We start from the raw sequence: 21,775 nt of genomic DNA on the forward strand, positions 1-21,775 counted from the left end.
TCCATGCCACGCCGCATTGATGCAGTAATTGATGCAAAAGGCGCCTCGACCAAGTATTAAGTGCATTTACTGAACATACATTTCAGCCAACATTTTGGATTTTAAAATCATTTTTCAAGCTGGTGTTATAAGGTACTCTAATTTACTGAGATAATGACTTTTGGGTTTTCATTGGCTGTAAGCCATAATCATCAACATTAACAGATATAAACACTTGAAATAGATCACTCTGTTTGTAATGACTCCTCATAATATGAGTTTCACTCTTTGTATTGAAGAACTGAGATAAATTAACTTTTTGATGATACAGCTCTGGCAAAAATTAAAACACCACATTCAAATGTTTAGCTTGTCTAATTTTTCTCTTTATAGATATATCTTTGAGTAAAATGTAAATTGCTCATTTAGTCTATAAACTTCTGACAACATGTCTCCGAATTTCCAAGCAATAAATTTTGTATTTTTTTTCTGACAAAGAAAAATGGTCAAAATTAAAAACAAACTGTGCTTTCAGACCTCAAATAATGCAAAGGAAACAAGTTCATAATACTTTAGAAACAACAATATTAATGTTTTAACTCAGGAAGAGTTCTGAAATCAATATTTTGTGGAATAACCATGATTTTTAAAAACAGCTTTCATGCGTCTTGGCATGCTTGCCACCAGTCTTTCACACTGCTTCTGGCGCAAAAATGTAAGCAATTCTTTTTTGTTTGATGGCTTGTGACTATCCATCATCCTCTTGATTACATTCCAGAGGTTTTCAATGGGGTTCAGGTCTGGAGACTGGGCTGCCCATGACAGGGTTTTGATGAGGTGGTCTCTTAATTTTTGCCAGAGCTGTATTTTAATCTTGTGAGAAGCACCCGTAGATGGTGGCACAGCAGAAAACATAAAAGGGTGTTTCGATATCCAAGATCCTATCCCAATATGTAGTAGGTTTAATAATATTACCAAATACTTCCAATTAGAAATGTAGTATAGTTTTTTTATGATTTGCTATGTCTCTTTTCTCATGTGCAGGCATTGCAGGACCTTAAGTATCCATGATTATGACCATTGATATAGTGACAGTTAGCTAACTAGTTGCTAAAAGTATATACACAGTATTGGATAAACTGCACAAATAATTGTGAGATAGAGCTTTGTGGTAATGTTCATTAACCCCTTAACGTCCAATGACGGACACAGTCCGTCATTGGATGCCTCCCCCTCTTTGGTGCGGGCTCCAGCAATGAGCCCGCACCTTTTCCGGGACATGACAGCTGATCTGATCAGCTGACATATTCCCCTAACAGCTGCAAGTGAAATCACGATTCACCCGCGGCTGTTAACATGTTAAATGCTGCTTCAAACTCTGACAGCTGCATTTAACATGGACGCGCAGGAAGCGTGTCCTTTCCTGCTCCCATCAGTGCCGTGTCACATGACCGCGGGTTGCCGATGGGTTGGCATGACAACCCGGGGACAGGAGAAGACCCCCTGTGGTTGTCATTGCTTCATAGCTATGAGCGCCACCTAGTGGTCAGCGCTCATAGTAAGTGAGCATTTCTGATACATAGAGCAAGGCTGCAGCCCTGCTCTATGTATCAGAGGTGATCAGACCAGTTCAGCTTCAAGTCTCCCATGGAGACTATTGAAGCAAGTAAAAAGTAAAAAAAAAAAGTTTTTAAAAATATTAAAAAAATAAAAAAATATAAAATTTCAAATCACCCCCCTTTCGCCCCATTCAAAATAAAACAATAAAAAAATCAAAACATACTCATACTTGGTATTGCCGCGTTCAGAATCGCCCGATATATCAATATAAAAAAATAATTAATCAAATTGGGAAACTGCGTAGCAAGAAAAAAAATCTAAATGCCAGAATTACGTTTTGGTTTTTTTTGGTCGCTGCAACATTGCAATAAAATGCAATAACGGGCGATCAAAAGATCATATCTACACAAAAATGGTATCAATAAAAATGTAAGATCGGAATGCAAAAAATAAGCCCTCACCCGGCCTCAAATCCTGAAAAATGGAGATGCTATGGGGCTCGGAAAATGGCAACTTTTTTTAAAATGATTTTTACAAACTTAGGCATGTTTGGTGTCTATGAACTCGTAATGACCTGGAGAATCAAAATGGCAGGTCAGATTTAGCATTTAGTGAACCTAGCAAAAAAACAAACAAAAAACAAGTGTGGGATTGCACTTTCTTTGCAATTTCACCGCACTTGGAATTTTTTGCCCGTTTTCGGTTACAAGAAATGGTAAAACCAATGGTGTTGTTCAAAAGTACAACTTGTCCCGCAAAAAAAACAAGCTATCACATGGCTATTCTGGCTCTGGGAAGAAGGGGAGCAAAAAATGAAAATGCAAAGCCAAAAATACCCCTGGTCGTTAAGGGGTTAAAGGGCTGTCATGAACACAACCTAAGGCCTCATTCACACATCAGTATTTTTGATCAATATTTCATCAGTATTTGTATGCCAAAACCAGGAATGTCTCCAAAACAAAGAAAAGGAGTCAGTCTTTCAATAATATATTTTCTCGGTAAGTTCCATTCCTGGCTTTGGCATACAAACACTGATGCAAAATACTGACCAAATACTGACGTGTGAATGAGCCTTAAATGTGAGAACGCTAAGAAATGTTTAACTTGATGGGAAAGGGTAGAATAGGAGGCCTCTAAAGGCCCCCCCATATACTTCAAACTAAAGTTAGCAAGAACTGTCAGATCCTCTCTCTCCCACATGATTTTGGAAGAATTCCAAGAGTGGATCTTTTTATTATCTGTGAGATAAGCTGCTGTCAGAGAAGTTTGTTGGTAGCTTTCTGACAGAAAACACAAAAGTAGTGATGAGCGCAAGTACTCATTACTTGAGTTTGCCTAGGGTGGTAGTGTATGCACAGAGTATCGCAGGTGCTCGACTGACATGTGGAGATAGCCTGACAAACACGGGTAATATACCCGCATGTTTTGTGGCTGTCTATCAGCAACGAAACATGCGGCCTTGGGGACTTGAACATGTCACTGGAGCTCCCACGATACTTGGTGCATACGCGAGCACCCTAGGCAAACTTGAGAAACTAACACTTGCGTTCATGACTACACAGGAGAGCTAGGCCAAGCCAAATGTTCCAGTGTATGGGGGTTTCGGGGTAATTAGCTACATGATCTGTAAGGATGTCTTATAGGGAATCCATCAGCAGGAGTCACTTATTATTATTATTTATTTATATAGTGCCATTAATATCATGGTGCTGAACATGAGAAGGGGGTTACATACAAAGTTATAGATATCGTTAACAGTAAACACATTTACAATGACAGACTGGTACAGAGCGGAGAGAACCCCGTCCTTGTGGACTTACATTCTATGGGATAGTGGGGAAGAGACAGAAAGTCAGGGGTGCAGCAGCTCTGGTGGTTTTGAGGCGGTAGCTCGGACAGTGGTGAGGTGGCAGAATGGTTATTGCATGCTGTAAGCTTTCCTGAAAAGATGGGTTTTCAGGTTCCATTTGCAGGATCCGAGGGTGGTGGATAATCGGACGTGTTGAGGCATGGAATTCCAGAGGATAGGGGATATTCGGAAGAAATCTTGAAGGCGGTTGTGTGAGGAACGAATAAGTGTGGAGGAGAGTAGGAGGTCTTGGGAGGATCGAAGATTACGTGAGGGAAGATATTTTGAGATTTGTTCAGAGATATAGGGAAGGGAAAGGTTGTGGATGGCTTTGTAGATCAGTGTTAACAGTTTGAACTGGATTCATTGGTGAATTGGGAGCCAGTGGAGGGATTTGCAGAGGGGAGAGACAGGGGAGTAGCAAGGAGAGAGGTGGGTTAGTCGGGCAGCAGAGTTGAGGACAGACTGGAGTGGTGCAAGAGAGTTAGCAGGGAGGCCACAGAGGAGAGTGTTGCAGTAGTCAAGGTGGGAGATGATGAGGGTATGTACAAGAGTTTTAGTAGATTGAGGGCTAAGGAAGGGACGAATTCTGGAAATATTTTTGAGCTGGAGGCGACAGGAGGTGGCAAGAGTTTAGATGTGTGGTTTGAAGGACAGGGCAGAGTCGAGAGTTACTACGAGGCAGCGGATTTCAGGTGCAGGAGAGAGCGTGATGCCGTTTACCATAATAGGTAGATCGGGTAGGGAAGATACGTGAGATGGAGGAAAGATAATGAGTTAAGTTTTGTCTACATTGAGTTTTAGGAAGCGAGAGGTGAAAAAGGAGGATATGGCTGATAGACACTCCGGGATGCCTTGTGCCAACTCATCCGACTCCACCCCCTTTATCATACAGTTCACTATCAATAGACTATGTACATACAGATTTTGGTGGGGGCAGGGGCAGATTTCTGAGCTCGGCTATATGCTACATCTAAGAACTGTAATTGTATCACAACTGCGGCACCCAGTAAGCTAAGTGATACATCATTGGAATCAGGGTCTCTTTTACTACAATATGCTGCGCTCAAACGTTGTAGCAAAAACCTGATGACAAATTCTCTTTAAAGCAATAGTGTAAAGGCTCCTCATGAACAGTACACGAATATCTGCTGAACCTGCCAATTTTGGTGTGACTGGCTGACAATATAATATATATGAGGGATTCTGGATTATGTGAAAAGGAAGATAGTTGGAATTTCAGTGCCTGATCCTTTTTGTTTTCAGGGGAGAGAAGTCGCTGTCAGGAGTCTTATGTTTTCTCTATGTCAAAAACACAGGAGTCCTCAGCTGAGCTAAGTGCTCATGTGTTTGAAGGGCCGGGAGAAATAAATGTCTGACAACAAACGCTCATCAGACAGTTTTTTCATATCTATGGCCAGTTTAAAGTATATGAAATCTCCAACTGTAGCTGAAAATTTAATTTAAAAATTCATCAACATTTTTTTCAAGCTTTTTTCAATTCAGTGAAAACAAAGGTCGGTTAGCATGATCTAGATAACAGTTAACAAAGTAACAGAGAATTTGAGAATAGCACTTGCGTAAAGGAAGATGGTGAAACGTGTAGAGAAGTCGTATTGTAAAAGGTGCGAAAAAGCAAGGAAAAGGAAATAGAATATAAAATTCTAATGAAGGAACAGTAGCTGAAGTTGAGAAGGTTACGGGTAGAGGTGTCAACTGATCATAATTTCAGAGAACTTAATATCCTATAGAGGTACCAACGTATTAAGTGCAGTGTTGAACCTATCACTTTATATGCAAGTATCTATAAAGACTTAGTTTCTTCTGTAGTAGGTGTAAAAGTCCAATGATGTCATGATATTCAATGAAGGACACATAACCTGTGCTTGTCGCATGACATAAATGATATAAATAATTTATTATTTAGTAATGAAAAGACATTTTTAATTCCCATCCCTGATTTATAAGACAGCATTAAACCAGCATTAGGGCTCTTTCATATGAGCGTATTATATGGACATGTAAGAATCAAGCAGTACACTAACCAATGTAATTCAACAGGCCTGTTGCGTGTGAAATAAATCACGGCATGTACTGTTCTCTTCCATATTTCGAATGAGACTCGCCTATTCAAATCTATGGGTGGTTGGACAAAAAAAAATCAGATCCCATATGGATCATCGATATTGTATCTGATTTTTAAAAATACATTGCCATTATTCAGATAGGAAACCGTACTTGATCAGAGAATATTTTAACCAGTTGATATATAAATACTGATGCCACACGGATGTAAAAAATGGGCGCACGGATGAGACACGATCATAAAATACAGGCAGTTGGATGAGACATGGACTTAAAAAACGGGCACACGGATGAGACATGGCCATAAAATACAGACACAAGGATGAGACATGGCCATAAAATACAGACACAAGGATGAGACATGGCCACAAAACACAGACACAAGGATGAGACATGGCCATAAAATACAGACACAAGGATGAGACATGGCCATAAAACACAGACACAAGGATGAGACATGGCCATAAAATACAGACACAAGGATGAGACATGGACTTAAAAGATGGGCACACAGATGAGACATGGCCATAAAATACAGACACAAGGATGAGACATGGCCATAAAATACAGACACACGGATGAGACATGGCCATAAAATACAGACACACGGATGAGACATGGCCATAAAATACAGACACAAGGATGAGCCATGGACTTAAAAGACAGGCACACAGATGAGACATGGCCATAAAATACAGACACACGGATGAGACATGGCCATAAAATACAGACACACGGATGAGACATGGCCATAAAATACAGACACACGGATGAGACATGGCCATAAAATACAGACACACGGATGAGACATTGACATAAAAAATTGACACACGGACATGGATGTAAAATACGAATATACGGATGAGACAAGGATGTAAAATATGAATATACAGATGAGACATGGACATAAAATATGGACACATAGCTGTAATATGGATGACAATACAGATTAAAATCGTCTGAGTTTTCTGGATGAAAATTGGACAATTTTTCATACTCTCGTTCTCAGACGCAAGCCTTAGACGGGTTTCCAGCCAGTTTATGTCCTACATAACACATTGCATATGTTCATACATTCTTTCAAATAGGACAGCTTCAGGAAATACCTGACAGTCCTGTTGTATTTTTCTATACTGCTCACTACCTGAAGAGCGATTTATTAAAACCAATATATTCTCTATTTCATGTAAAGTGTAAGGTAGTACAGAAAGATGTCAGCGTTACTGTGTTTGTGAAGCATTAATTTAGTTATCAATGATGAGATTGTTGCCTACATGCCCATCATGAGCTGTGGTATGTGGGTGAAAGTTCAGTCTGATCATGTATGTGAATAGATACTGTATACACATAGAACGCAAATCCGCCTCACTAATTCGCTCTTCAGTGAATGGAGTCCATATTGTAAATTAGTCTTTGAAAGACATAAAGAAAACTCTGCACATTAGACGTTACTTACACTATGTAGTATTTCTTCATCAAAGCTCTTGTACAAGGAATGGAAATGAGCATTGTCATTCATTTTGCATGGAAAATGTTGTACACTAAAAAGAAACAGTGTAAAACAAAACATAAAGTGGATAACAATGGGACAGAATGGGATATGAATGGGATTGCACTCGGATGAATGTGCGGAAACAAGGTAAAAACCTTAAGGGTTTATCCCAATGCCAGCGTTTATCACCAATCCACAGGACAGATTATAAATGGATGATCGCTGGGACCCCACCAATAATTAGAATTGGGGCCCTATACCTTAGTTAAAGGAGAATAGTAGTCACACATGCCTTCCAGCACTCCCAAGTATAAGGGACTGATGCTGTGACTTGGCTAGTTATCTCTCTGCCATAGTCCCGTGTTTCCCAAACCCCGTCCTCACAGCCTCCCAACACATCATGTTTTCAGGATTTTTTTAGTATCTCAGTGGCAATTTCTGATGCCTCAATAATAATTCCATCACCTGTGCAATGCTAAGGAAATCCTGAAAAAATGCCACGTTGTTGTCAGTTAGGGACTGGAGTTTCGGAAACACTACCATAGACTTTGATATTAGCATTGTACACGCATAGTCACCAACCCATTTAAACTCAGGACTCTTGTACAGTGAGGGTCTCAGAGCCCATATATGTATCACCTGTCCTGTGAATAGGTTATAAATATCTGTCATGGAATAATCCCTGAATACTAAAATGGCATGTCAAGATAGCTGACAAAGTCTCTTGACATATAGCTATACACAGAATGAGAGCTTTCTCTTCCCGTCTGTGTTGACACCTGACTAGTGACATGCTCGATGGGGCTCACTCTCAGAATTGGTTCATTAGCTAAGTCAACCTCTTTCTCCATCATATTTCCCTTTATATTATTTGGTGCGTTCCGCCAGCCCTAACAGCTGGACAACCTTTTTAATCCCTTTGTACATTTACGCTGGAGTGACCGCACATGTCGAAGGTTCAGGATACCGACTATATTAAATATAAATCCAGCCACGATGTTTAACCATTTAAATGACACTGTCAAGCCTGCTAACCATTTAGATGCTGCTATATGCTATTACCCATTTAGATGCTGCTGTATGCTATTAACCATATACTTTAGATGTTGCTATCAATAAAGGGGTTACTATCACAGCTAGGGAAGGAACAACCATGGAAAGGGCAGTCTCCAATAAAGGAAACCACCTATGCCAAAACATGGTATCCATCCACAGACAGATGTTTCGGGGTATTGCCCCTCATCAGTGTGGAGTAGGAAACTGGCTAGTAGAAAGACCTGGCTAGTCATTGCTTGCGTTGAGAAACATGTGATGGAGTCTCCGTGGCTTGTGTTTTGCATGTTTTTGCATATTTCCCATAAGGGATGGGGCATTGCTCTAGAATCACTGCGTTGAGAAACATGTGATGGTGTCTCCGCAGTGTTGTATGTTGATCTCCATGAGTTCATTCATCCTCATTTTTCACAGTCTTTTACTAGGCATTGCCCCTACTAGCCAGTTTCCTACTCCACACTGATGAGGGGCAATACCCCGAAACAGCTGTCTGTGGATGGATACCATGTTTTGGCATAGGTGGTTTCCTTCATTGGAGACTGGCCTTCCCGTGGTTGGACCTTCCCGGGAAAAGACCTTGCTAGTCATTGCTTACATTGAGAAACATGTGATGGTGTCTCCGCGGCTTGTGTTTTGCATGTTTTTGCATATTTCCCATAAGGGATGGGGGGTGCATTGCTCTAGAATCACTGCGTTGAGAAACATGTGATGGTGTCTCCGCAGTGTTGGATGCTGATCTCCATGAGTTCATTCATCCTCATTTTTCACACTATAACAGCTAGGGGCCTGCTGAAGACCCCCATCACTGTCATTCTTCGAAAAGAGACTGATCACTGAAAAGATACTGTTATTTTCAATATATACTGCAATACTGTGGTATTGCAGTTTACAGTACAAGCAATCGGATGATCACAGGTTCAAGTCCGTAAGGTGAATTAAAAACAGAGTGAAAGTAAAGTGAAAAAAGTTTTTTAATATAAAAAAACACAAATTTGAGTCTGCTTTTAAAAATAAAGAAGCTTAATTAAATAAATAAATACACTGATGTGCTAAAATGATAAATCTCTACAGGTTTGGCCTTTGCTCTGTTGTAGTTTATATGATTTAGTGCATTTAATCTATTATTCAGGATTAAACTGAGGACGTAATAGTTTAAAGCAAAGCAGAAGACATGGATTTCCATGCTTTATCTAATACAAAATGCACCAAACCCTGACAGGACCGCCGGCCCCCTCCCCCACTCTGTGCCCTACATGCAGGACTGTTCTGTATATCTAATTTAGATGTTTTTATATGAGTTAATTTCAGTGGAAACGTTAAAAAACTTGTCCTTTAAGGATAAAGTAGGCCTGAACATTATACAGCCGCCTTACTGTAATTGTGTCTGACATCTAGTAGCAAACATTGGAATTTCCAGTTCCCCGCAAGAATCTAAGTATTTGAGACACAATATACACCGTTATTTCAGGACTGATATCTAATGTCAGCACAAGCTGGAAATTTCCAGAATCGTAGCATATTATCATGGCATAGGATTGAAATACTTTGAGACCTAAAAAGACTTAAATAGACTTTCATGTAAAATCTAGTATATACAGGGATATATATATATATATATATATATTTGACTGAAAAAAAACTTTAAGTATTGACTTTATACATCATTATTGCAAAAAAGATCTTGGCATTACCAAGCTGGATGCTTAGGAGGAGAAAGAGTTAAAATAGCATTCTAATCAGGTCCAATGGCAGCTAAATCTGTAAGATAGGAATTGGCATCTCCAGATCAGGGGGGATAGTGTATAGGAAATAAGAGTAAAAGATTTTTTTTTTTGGATGCTCAAAATGTTATTATGTGTTGTGTTATCCGATATGTCGAGCAATCCGACTGTTGGAATAAAAACGTGCGCCACAGTGAATGTGGGTACAATTCGCTTCTACAAGCAGTTAAATCATTAATGAATTCCATATATTGTACTATTCAGCAAAGCATTGTGGAACCACAGAAAATCAAGTCTAGGGTTTGGTTAAAGTCCAACTGAATGGGGGGAACAGAAACTCTACAAGAAGTCTTTACTCTAGGGGTTTGAAGGGTACAAAAAACAAATAGAGCTATAATAACAGACTGCTGCATCCGGCATTATTAAAATATTGTGAGATTAACCCTCTTTGCTTCAGATTTTCTCCATAATGCAACAGCGGTACATTACAAACTGTTTTAAAAATCTTACTTACACGGAATTTTTACAGTAAAAGTCATAATGCTTATACATGGTATATTAGAAACATCTCAGACATCATCTTTCTTAAAATTCAACTCCCTCTATGTGATTGTGAATATTTTTATGTTTCTCTGGGGCAGAAAACCAGAGAACAAGTACATTAAAAATAAAATAATTAAATAAAATGCCTTATATTTAAAACATCTATGACTCCTGACTTGAAGATGTCTTTATTGGATGAGCGTAAATGACCTTGATCCCCCAATCCGAATGTGCATTAGGCAATGGAAGGATCCAGGTACTTTTAGGAGCATCCAATTTTTTCGAGGCAAAATTTTTTGTGTGGAAATGAATTCTACTCAACTTTTCCAAAAATCCGCAGTTTTCGGAATGCAGATTTTTTGAGGAATTCAATCCTTATGAATTGAACAAGATGACAGCTGATTGGTCATAATTTTGGTGAACTGTAATGAGTCACAAAAGATTAAAAAAACTATTACCTCATCACTCACCTCCACTGCATACTCTCCCATATATTGTCCTCGCCACCTCTTCTTACCACCACTGTGCATTGAAAGTGCAGGCCTCTTCACGCTAGGCTGACACTTTCAACCATGACCTGGCCTGGGATGAGCCTAGAGGGACATCCCAGCCCTATTCATGGATGGATGTTCTAGCCTATCTTGCAGGCTTTCAGCACATGGAGGTGTTAAGAAGAGGTGGCGAGGACAGCATGGGGGACAGTGAGCAGCAGAGGTGAGCTGGTAGATGAGTATTGGTTGTTTTAGTTTTTTTCTACATCTTACGTTTATATTTTTTAACTCGAAGGGCTCTCCACACACCAGAGCATAATAAATTACATTCAATTAATAAAGAATAAACTGGATGCAAATCAAATTTCACGGTAAAAGCCATAGGATTTAAATCTCATCAGATCTGCTCACGTCTGGTCACAAATGGAAGAGTAGAATAAAGAAATAAATAGGAATGCATGGCTTAATGTGTGACAGACAGTGGTAAATCTTGCGTGGACAATTGCTAACTTGAAATGCGTGTCTCACATGCACAAGATATTACTTAGCATAAGTAGCCTTGAAGCTTAGACATAGCAGGTCATCTACATTCCACGTATCTTGCATGCATGGAGCGTTGTGTACTAATATTGTGTGCAAAACAGTCCTTCGTGAGGATGTATCCATGTGGGCTGCAAGCGTATAAGATTTATTTTAAACCTTACTAGGTCCTAGAAGCAAAGAACACGAACATTACTAATCATAAAGGGTAACCTCTATTTGGCTTCTAATTTATATATATACCACACCTCGCCTCTCTCAACCCAAAACATTGACATTTCCGTAGATAGATCAGGTCAGATTTGGACGTTCCTGGTCCCTTACAATGGTCAAATTCTTAAGGATAAATGGGCTCATTCAGATGATGAAGCAGCTGGTGTGATTTTGAGAAGAAAATAAACATATCCTTGTAATATTTTGATTGGCAAAGTTAAAGTGCAATTCAAAACTCCAGCCAGCAAGCTGTACTATACTGGACAATATAGGAGTGGGCAAAACACGAGAATAAAAAGCGCACCTACACATACGTGACATGTGAGTTATAAGGCGCCTCATCACAATGCAGGTATCAGCTCTCTGCCATATTATTAGCATTAGGAAAACGTTACCAGCATGTACTGTAATGTCATCTACACTAACATCTTAGTGTGAATTTTTCGGTTTAAGTATGACATAGAGAATCACGCAACAAAGAGAACAAACGTCTTACTGTGCAATTAATGGTACATTTTCTTCCTTTAATTTTGCCATGTAATCCTTTACATGGGGTGGTAGCGAAAATTCCCTACTTATCAATGGGACAGTTATATGAATTTCTTCATATCCAAAAAAAATGGCACATGACACTTGACATCAGTATAGCTGTAAAATTGGAAAACGCAATTAGTGGTCACAATAATGTTTTATTTTTTTAACATGTTTGTCTGCTAAACCCCTACGCTTTATGCTGGTTACAACTGATGAAGTGCTTGGCTCCCACTGCCATACAAATCAATTTTTTCTTTGCTTACATCTTCTCCAAAGATATGAGTTAATAACATTATCCTAATATACAACAATTGGGAACATATTTGCCATTGACATAGCATTGCTTCTGCCCCAGATTTTTAGTTGTAAACATAAGGGAGCAGTCAGACAGCTGTATAAATCGGACCGATATCAGAGCGCAATGCTGGGACTGGCTGGTAGTTCTTCCGACCCAAGCGTGATAGCTTCACATATTTCTATACAGCTGTCACGCTCGTGTTGGGAGAGCCGCCTGCCAGTCCAAGCATTGTGGTCTTCTCTCAGTCCGACTTAGATGACTGTCTCTCTGCGCCCTAAATTTGCTTTGTGTGACTATAACGTTAGGGAGAAGGGATTAAGAAGAACTGATGTAAAATTGCCCTTACTGCTAATACTAGACAGGGGACACACCACAAAATTTCTGCTAGAACATCATTAAGTGGAGATTTATCATATGTTGTAAGTCTACAACTGTTATAAATTATATTTTACTTGTATCAAATCAATACAAGGACTAGAGACTGCATGTACTGCCAGCAGAAATCAGGGGTTCACCAGTAGGTGGCAATGGAGTTGAAGTTCTATTACTCTCTTAAGAGGCAATTTGCTTATTTTATTGTCTACAGTAGCATTGCATGACCTATTAGTCTCCTGACACAGGCATGTTAAACGTTAAGCATGCAAATAGAGATTCTGGTTTGGCTTTTATCCGAAGTCATATGGCAAGGCTTGTTATAGGGTTGATATTGACTATTTCCAGTAGGTGGCACTAGAGTTCAAATCCTCTTTCTCTCTGAAGAGGCAATTGCATAACTAAAAGTTTAGTGACAGTCATGTTAGGAAGACATCTGGTCACGTGCAGCCAGCTTTAGATTATTAACACTATGTTGAAATCAATAGGACTATTTTTCATTTATTTCGTACAGCATTAAGTGCTTAAATGGTGTTAGGAGTCAGATTTCGGCCATTACTAGGCAGGAATCTAGACCCTCACATGCTGCAGTCTCCTGCTCTGTGTCAATGCAAAGGAGATTGCAGAGGAGATTGCTTTACAGCAACTCTCTCCGGAGGCGAAGTCCTTCATCCCATCCTCTGAGCATGCTCGTGGGAAGATCTCCCATTGGAGTTCAGGAGTCAGGTGCTCAGGTCCTGCTCCTGATTCCATTGGTCCAGCTCAGGGTTCTGGAGACTTCCGGAAGGTCCCGTTCGCTATAAAAAGTGCGCATGGCTGTTCCGTCATGCGCTAGTATAGCCATACTTGTTGCTGTGGGTTTGTTGATGGATGCATGATCTGGTGATTGACTCATTTGAAACCCCCATTCCTATGATATTACGAATGTAATATCACATGTCCGTGACACAGTCCGTCATTGGACGTCTCCCCCGCTTTGATGAGAGCTCCGGCGGTAAGCCCGCATCAAAGCCGGGATATGTCAGCTATTTTGAACACCTGACATGTGTCCGCAATAGGCGCAGGTGGAATCGTGATCCACCCGCACCTATTAACTAGTTAAACACTTGTCAAACGCTGACAATGGCATTTAACCAGCGCTTCCGCTTCCGGGTGTTCGGCCGGAGGTACGCGTATTGCTGTCCCCCGTCACGTGATCAGGGGTCAGCGATGCATTGGCTTAACAACCAGAGGTCTCCTGGAGACCTCTATGGTTATTGAAGCCGGTTGCTATGAGCGCCACCCTGTGGTCGGCACTCATAGCAATGTAGTAATTCAGCTACATATGGGCGATCTGAGCATCATCTACATGTAGCAGAGCCGATCGAGGCTATTGAAGCATGCCAAAAACTAAAAAAAGTTTGTAAAAATATGAAGAAAATAAAAAAATATAAAACTTTAAATCACCCCCCTTTCGCCCCATTCAAAATAAAACAATAAAAAAAAATCACGCATGCACATATTAGGTATCGCCGCGTTCAGAATCACCCGATCAATAAAAAAAAGGATTAACCCGATCGCTATACGGCGTAGTGAGAGAAAAAATCAAAACACCAGAATTACGTTTTTTGGTCGCTGTGACATAAGATTAAAATGCAATAACGGGCGATCAAAAGATTGTATCTGCACGAAAGTGGTATCATTAAAAACACCAGCTCGGTCTGAAAAAATAAGCCCTCACCCAACCCGAGATCACGAAAAATGGGGACACTACAGGTCTCGGGAGATGGCGCAATTTTTTTTTTTTTTAACAAACTTTAGAATTTTTTTTCACCACTTAGATAAAAAAGAACATAGACATGTTTGGTGAAAAGGTACAACCAGCTCATCTTTAATAAAACTACCCATTGCAATACACCACCTCCACCTCGCTGGAGTCAAAGTTGAGGCCTGTGCTCATTACTGATCCAGCCAAGGAACCAACCACCTAGTCCATCAAGCATCACTCGCATCTCATCAGTCAACAGAACCTTTGAAAAATCTGTCTTCAGATATTTCTTTACCTAGTCTTGATGTTTCAGCTTATATGTCTTGTTCAGTGGTGGGCAGGTTTCAGCATTCCTTACCTTGACCATGTCTCTAAGCACTGAACACCTTGTATTCCAGGGAGGTTGCAGTTTCTGGAGTATGACAGCACTGGAGATTAATGGGTTCCTGGTCGCTTCAAATGTTATTGTTCTCAAATCTTTGGCAGTTAATGTGCATCTTATTTCTCAACACATTTTGATGGTTTTGTCATCCCTCCCCGCTATCTTATCAATTTCAAGAGTGCTGCATCCTTCTGTAAGGCTATGTTCACACGTTGTGTTTTTTAATGCAAATTTTAAGTTGAATTTTACACTACCAGCAAATGCTATGAGATTACAGAAATCTCATGCACACCCATTGGTTTTTTCATGACTGAATTGGAAAACTGCTGAGTTTTTGCAAACTGCAGTATGTCTCTCCTTTCAGCATTTTTTCAGAGTTTTTCCAGCATTTTTTCACCCTTGGAAAGCAATGAGTAAGTGCAAAAATGCCCTAAAAATGCAGCAAAAAACACAGGTATCACAGATGTCAGGCTTTGCTGCATTTTGGGTGCAAAAACCTGATGAAGTTGCATCATGTTATTTTGGGGGGTACTGAACTTTAACAGCATGCACAATAGACAATTAAAACTCCTCAAAAATGCAACAAAACTTGCTTTTTGTAAACAGCTTCTGTACTGCCAAGAGAGCAGGTTTTGTCTGCAGCAAAAATGCAGCGTGTGAACATAGCCCAAGACTTAAATCGCTTATTTGTCTCATTTTACCTGAGAAAAACAAGCTGCCTAATAATTCTGCACACCTTGATAAAAGGTGTTGATATTCTTAGACCATACGCTCCTTTATTACACAAATATACATCCCCTAATTTGCTTAATCCAATACGCATTCAAATTTATACAGTTTGGAGTTGGAAAATCTGCATAAAAATGATTGGACCACTCACTTGATTAGTGAGCTAGGTAGGGGCATGGATTTACAAGAGTATAATATAATGCTAACACTGCAATAATGTAAGTCTGTAACTTACTTTTCACTGAAGGTGTTATTGTAAAAGTGAAAATACAATTGTTTCAAACTTAATGCTTCCTTGCTAAATATTTTAAAGTTATGGTTATCTTATTCCTAACCTATATAATACAGAAAAAAAATGATAAATATATCCTCTAGCAACCAAAGTAATATGATAAGACATATATATTGCATTATTATTTAATTGACACAATTATTCTTTTGTTTTTATCTTTTTAGCAACAGATCTAAGTCCATTCTCAGACCCTCGACAGTTTGACCGCTCCTTCTCCACTTTGCCATCTCTTACGGAGTCCAGATTTTCAGATACTCGAGTGCATTACCCTGGTGCAATGTCCTCTGCTTTTTCTTATACTGCTTCTCCCTCATCAACTGGAATTGGAGGAATTAGTGTAACCGGTATGCCTACTACCACACGTTTCCATCCCACTTACCTTCCACCTCCATATCCTGGATCGTCTCAAAATCAAAGTGGACCATTTCAGACCAATGCATCTCCATATCATTTATACTATGGAACATCATCTGGATCTTATCAGTTTTCTATGGTTGCAGGTGAACGTTCTCCTTCAAGAATGCTTTCTTCTTGCACTAGTGTGACAGCAGGGAACAACTTGATGAACCACAACTTGACCAACCAGAATGATGGAGTGGATGCAAATGGAAGTCATAGCAATTCCCCAACCAGTCTAACAAGCAGTGGAAGAATGGATGAGTCAGTCTGGAGGCCATATTAAGCATGACTTCTAAATAAATGAACTAATGCTAAACAATACCAAAATAGAAAGTCCAATAAGTAGACATAGCCAAAGGTACAGTTAAAATGATGTGAAGGTACTTATTGTAGTATAATACACACACATGTATCACAAGTGAGAATAGCTACTCCATACATCTGCTAATGCAGACTTTGTTTCAGCTGTAGAAGTCACAAATCATATTACTCTTTCAGCCTTATCATCTCAATATATAACGCACATCACATATGAGGATGAAGTATTTAAGGAGAGTTGTCAAACAGGGCTCAAAAAAGAAATACAGGGAGAAATGCCAATAATGGCTTCTTTTTGACAAAGGAAATTGAAATAAATATTAAACTTTAGTTTGAGGTAAAACCATAGCAGTTTAAATATCGCATAAGAAGAGCAGAAAGTAGTCAAATGTGGTAATGTAAGGGTTTGTAGGAAGGCGGACACAAATTCAGGTGAAGTGTTCAAAGATTTTTTTTACTGTATTTTAAATGTGCTAATTTAAAACATTTCTATTTTCTTACTTAGATTTTTTTTTTAGTATTTAAGATCCCCAATATTTCCTTAGCTACCTGGGTCAGCCTATCTAAACTATTTGTAAAGAATAGAAAAGATTTATCATGGTAAAATAAAAAAGAATTAGTGCAGCCTTTTATCCAAGCAAGAGGATTTTTATTCTAACTTGAAGATCACATTGCTTTATATATCTACGTTTCAATATCCAAATAGCAAGGGCTGTAAATAAGGTCTAATTCCAACTCTCGTATGTCACAGTTTTTAATGTCAATACACTGTAGTTGTGACCTTGATGCCAGGTATAGGGAACACCTTGCATATCCGAATAAGTAGGGCACAAGTAATGTGTCAATATTAATATATGATTTGCTTTATTTCAAAAGAAGGAATATTAAAATATTTTCCTAAAAAAATTTACTTTGCACTATTAAGCTTACTTTAAATATGCATTATTTTGAAAAGATGTACTATTTTTTTTTATTTATGCATTTGTATATAGGTATTATTGTTTTTTAAAACTTCCTTTCATATTGTTTCATAAATTGCATTATATATTCACAACTATTTTATTTATTTGGTGCTAGTAAAGCAAATGAATATTTTGTTAGTCCATAATGGTAAATAAGATTTAGTAACCATTGCTTTTCGAGAGAGCTAATGGTGGACATATATTGTCTATGCACATACAGTTGTGTGAAAAAGTGTTTGCCCCCTTCCTGATTTCCTCTTCTTTTGCATTTTTATCATAAATGTTTCAGATCACCAAATTTAAATATTAGACAAATATAATACAAGTAAAAAAAATGCGGTATTTAAATGAAGGCATTACGGGAAACTGAAATCCAAACCTACAGGGCTTTGTGTGAAAAAGTGATTGCCCATAAACCTAATAAATGGTTGAGCCATCTTAGCAGCAACAAATGCAATCAAGTGTTTGCGATAACTGGCATTGAGTCTTGTACAACGCTCTGGAGGAATTTTGCAAAAATTCAGCCACATTGGAGGATTCCCGAGCATAAACCTCTTTTTTAAGGTCATGCCACAGCATATCAATCGGATTAAGGTCAGGAGTTTGACTAGGCCACTCCAAAGTCTTAATTTTGTTTTACTTAAACCAGTCAGAGGTGGACTTGCTGGAGTGTTTTGGATCTTTGTCCTGCTGCATAACCAAGTGCGCTTCAGCTTGAGGTCATTAACAGATGGCTGGACATTATTCGTCAAGATTTTTAGATAGACAACGGAATTCAAGGTTCCATTTACCACAGCAAGTCTTCCAGGTCCTGAAGCAGCAAACCAGTCCTAGACTGTCACAATACCACCAGCAGCACCTGTAAAATCAAGACCATTATCAGTTCTGAGTTGCAAATTGGCACGTAACCTATAGAGGCTTATTGCATTACACATGTCCAGTATCAGCATCCTGTGATAAATAGAAGTGGGTCAGGGGAAATCTTTAGTGAACGCCCCTCATATTTTAAGGTTGGGGGCAATCACTTTTTCACACAGGGCCCTGTAGGTTTGGATTTCTTTTTCCCTTAATAATAAAGACCTTGATTTAAAAACTGCATTCTGTGTTTACTTGTGTCATCTTTGTCTAGTATTTCAGTTTATTTGGAGATCTGAAACATTTAAGTGCGACAAACATGCAAAAGAATAGGAAATCAGGGAGAGGGCAAACACTTTTTCACAAGACTGTATATCGGAGGCACCTGGAGCCACTGTAGCCTTATTTTTTAGAGCCAAAGGCATTTTTTAAGTTTCCATACGGTGTGACCAGGGGAGAATGAATCTATGATACAAATTCAATAGGGTACGCTATGACGTTCTGTGGGATTCATACAGAATTGGTACTAAATTACTGTAGGATGAAGATGTCTTTTTTCAATCCCAGACTATTTTTCTAATTTGGCAGAAAAAAACAGACATATGACCTGGTGTGAAATTTGTCACATCAGTACGTAGAGTATGGCTACATAGAAGTCTATGGGTGCCACGTTATGACACATTATGAGTGTATAGGTGCCACATTCATGTGCATGAGCCCTTCTTATGTGCACAATAATGGAACTCACAACCTATGAACAGACTGAAATGAGAAAGATATTAAAGATCATTTATTAGCAGCAGTGAAAAAAGTATGTGTACATAAATACAATAACTGCTTGACTGATGTCTTTGTGTCTTTGTGTATTGGACGGCATACAATATGTTATTAACAAAGTGCCTAATTTCAGCATAACTGCTTGTATTTGAGTCAATTACTAGCATTAATTATTGTACAGTAAATCTAAATCTATGCATGGTGCGTCACAAACATATAGTGCATAATGCCACCTTGATGCCATTAAAGGGGCAATGATGAGGCAATGAGGTAAAGCAGTGCATATATCTCCAATAGGCCACTTCCTGACCTATCAGAGTGTGTTCCAGGTCTCTATCCCTACAAATTCCTTATGGAAATTCTTAGAGATGTAAATTTAATGAATCCATCAATTCTCTACCATGTTAGATAAAAAAACATGCCACAAAAGTCAATTTTTTTTACTGGATTCTGTACAACAAACGACCAGTAGCTCCAACATACACCGGCCAGGCAGTGCTAAAAGGACACTTTTTTGTCCTCCTTGTTGTGAATAGGAGTCTATGAATCCACTGATCATATGTGCTGGGAGTCTGTGTGACTGCAGACTCATGAATCTCCCCTGAGCATGCACTGTGTGCTGCGGGCATTCACCAGTTTTGGAACCGGAGGGTATGTATGCGTTTTACATACTCCCGGTCAGATCCCATCCATACATTTGTATTGAGCAAGGTGCTCCCTGCCTAGTGACATGGCAGCCCAGTGGGTGTGGTTAACTAGAGGTCATGGCCTCGCTCCATACAAGTGTATGGAGTGAGGCCGCTCCCACTAGATGGGCTCTGGCCGGGAGTATGTATAGTGCATACCCTCCAGTTCCAACTTATAAACAGGCGAATCCCCATAGTGCATATTGCGTGCTCTGGGGAGATTCATAAGTCTGCAGTCACACAGAATGACTGCTGACTTATCGATTTGGGCTGGACAACCTCTGTAACTAAAACATAGCTACAAGTAATACATTGGACCAACTATTTTATTTAGATGGCAAATATTTTATTTTTAAGGCAAATATGCCAAAATTACCGACCTATGATTAGGCTGTAACATTATATATAGATCATACCCTAAGCTGCACATATAAAAATCTGTTTGCATCTGCAACACAGATATGTATAATAACATTTACTCGCACAATCAGAATGAATGAAGAACATGAAATGTGGCAATCAAATAAGTTCACTATTCAGAAATATAGTGCAGAATAACAGAGAATGTGATGTCACACATTTAGACTAACATCAATGACTGTGAATGCTCAGATCTGCACAGTACAGAGGTAGAAAGCCATGATAGACCTACAGTATCTTGGAATAGAGATTTAATACAATATTTTGAGAGGAATTCACCTCAACTGGTATTTTATATGCCAATATTGGTTCAAGATTCGCTGGAGTAAGAGGCGCTAAAATCAATAGAAGCCATAAATCCTAATGAATATGGCACATTTCTAAGTTGCCTGTGTGTCAGAGTCTGAAATGTACTTCAGTTGTATCATTTAGGGCACTTTATAGTAAATTTGTTGGGCCGCCAAAGGTGAATCCTCCAATTCAGCTACGCTTAGTTTCAAAAAATGGCAAAAGTCACAACTTTTTTACACAACTAGACGTTGTGTAAAGATTGGTCTTGATGGATTGGGCCCCTTATTATCAGTATTTAAAAAAAATCTGATGTCATAATTTTCCCAGTGACAGTCATTGCATTTTAGGATTGATATACTGTATATTTTTATTCATGGAAGACAGGAAATATCGATTCAGCCTTGTAATTAATTACTGCGATCAGGGAACTTTAATTGTATAAAGAGGAATTTAAGATGTATAATTCTTTTTCTCAAGTTTTAATTTGAAAGATAAAATTTAAATAATGTAAATACGGCTTGTCAATTATTACATACTGAAAAGAGAAATGTAAAAATTTTCATTAGTAAGATGTTAAATAAATGTGACAGTCAGAAACAAGTTTGGGTGTCTTATCTGTGTAATTAATCATTTAATACTCATTGAAAACTGAATATATTACAGGATAAAATAGTGCAGGCTCTAATATATATTATATATATATATATATATAAATATATATATATATACTGTAAATATATATGTGTGTGTGTGTGTAAAAAATAGGAACAGCACTAAATACCTTAGAGCAGTGCACGCTTCTCCAGACACCTTTATGTCCTTAGATAATAGAAAAAAAAAAGCAGCACCAAAATAATAGTGGTGTGAACTGTTCAATAGCCTAGTGGCGTGGCAACGTTTCAGATATGGCAATCTTTTCTCAAGCCAAGGCTTGAAACGTTGCCACACCACTAGGCTATTAAACAGTTCACACCACTACTATTTTGGTGCTGCTTTTTTTTTATATATATATATACATATATATATATATATATATATATATATATTAGTGGCTCCCTAATCCTGCAAAATGGGCCATTGGTGATAAATTAGTGGCATAGAACTACTGATCCCTGATTCCTCAAAGTACATTTTTATCATGTCTTCCTGCCTTTTGCTTGTGATAAGTCTCCTGCTGTCAAATCTTA

The 21,775-nt window shown here is 38.7% G+C and overlaps 1 protein-coding gene across 1 annotated transcript in view; it reads left to right on the forward strand.

The window, feature by feature from the left end:
- The window catches only part of RUNX3 (RUNX family transcription factor 3), a 275,849-nt gene extending 254,661 nt beyond the window's left edge, over positions 1 to 21,188 (forward strand). The window contains exon 7 of the mRNA XM_073572398.1: positions 16,045 to 21,188. Within this exon, the coding sequence (XP_073428499.1) occupies positions 16,045 to 16,562 (518 nt within the window). The 3' untranslated portion in view covers positions 16,563 to 21,188. The remainder of the gene's footprint in view (positions 1 to 16,044) is intronic.
- Positions 21,189 to 21,775: the final 587 nt, after the last annotated feature.

This window comes from Dendrobates tinctorius, unplaced genomic scaffold (assembly GCF_039654945.1).
Source record: "Dendrobates tinctorius isolate UK_male_01 unplaced genomic scaffold, ASM3965494v1 ptg000007l, whole genome shotgun sequence".
Classification (NCBI taxonomy): Eukaryota; Metazoa; Chordata; class Amphibia; order Anura; family Dendrobatidae; genus Dendrobates; species Dendrobates tinctorius.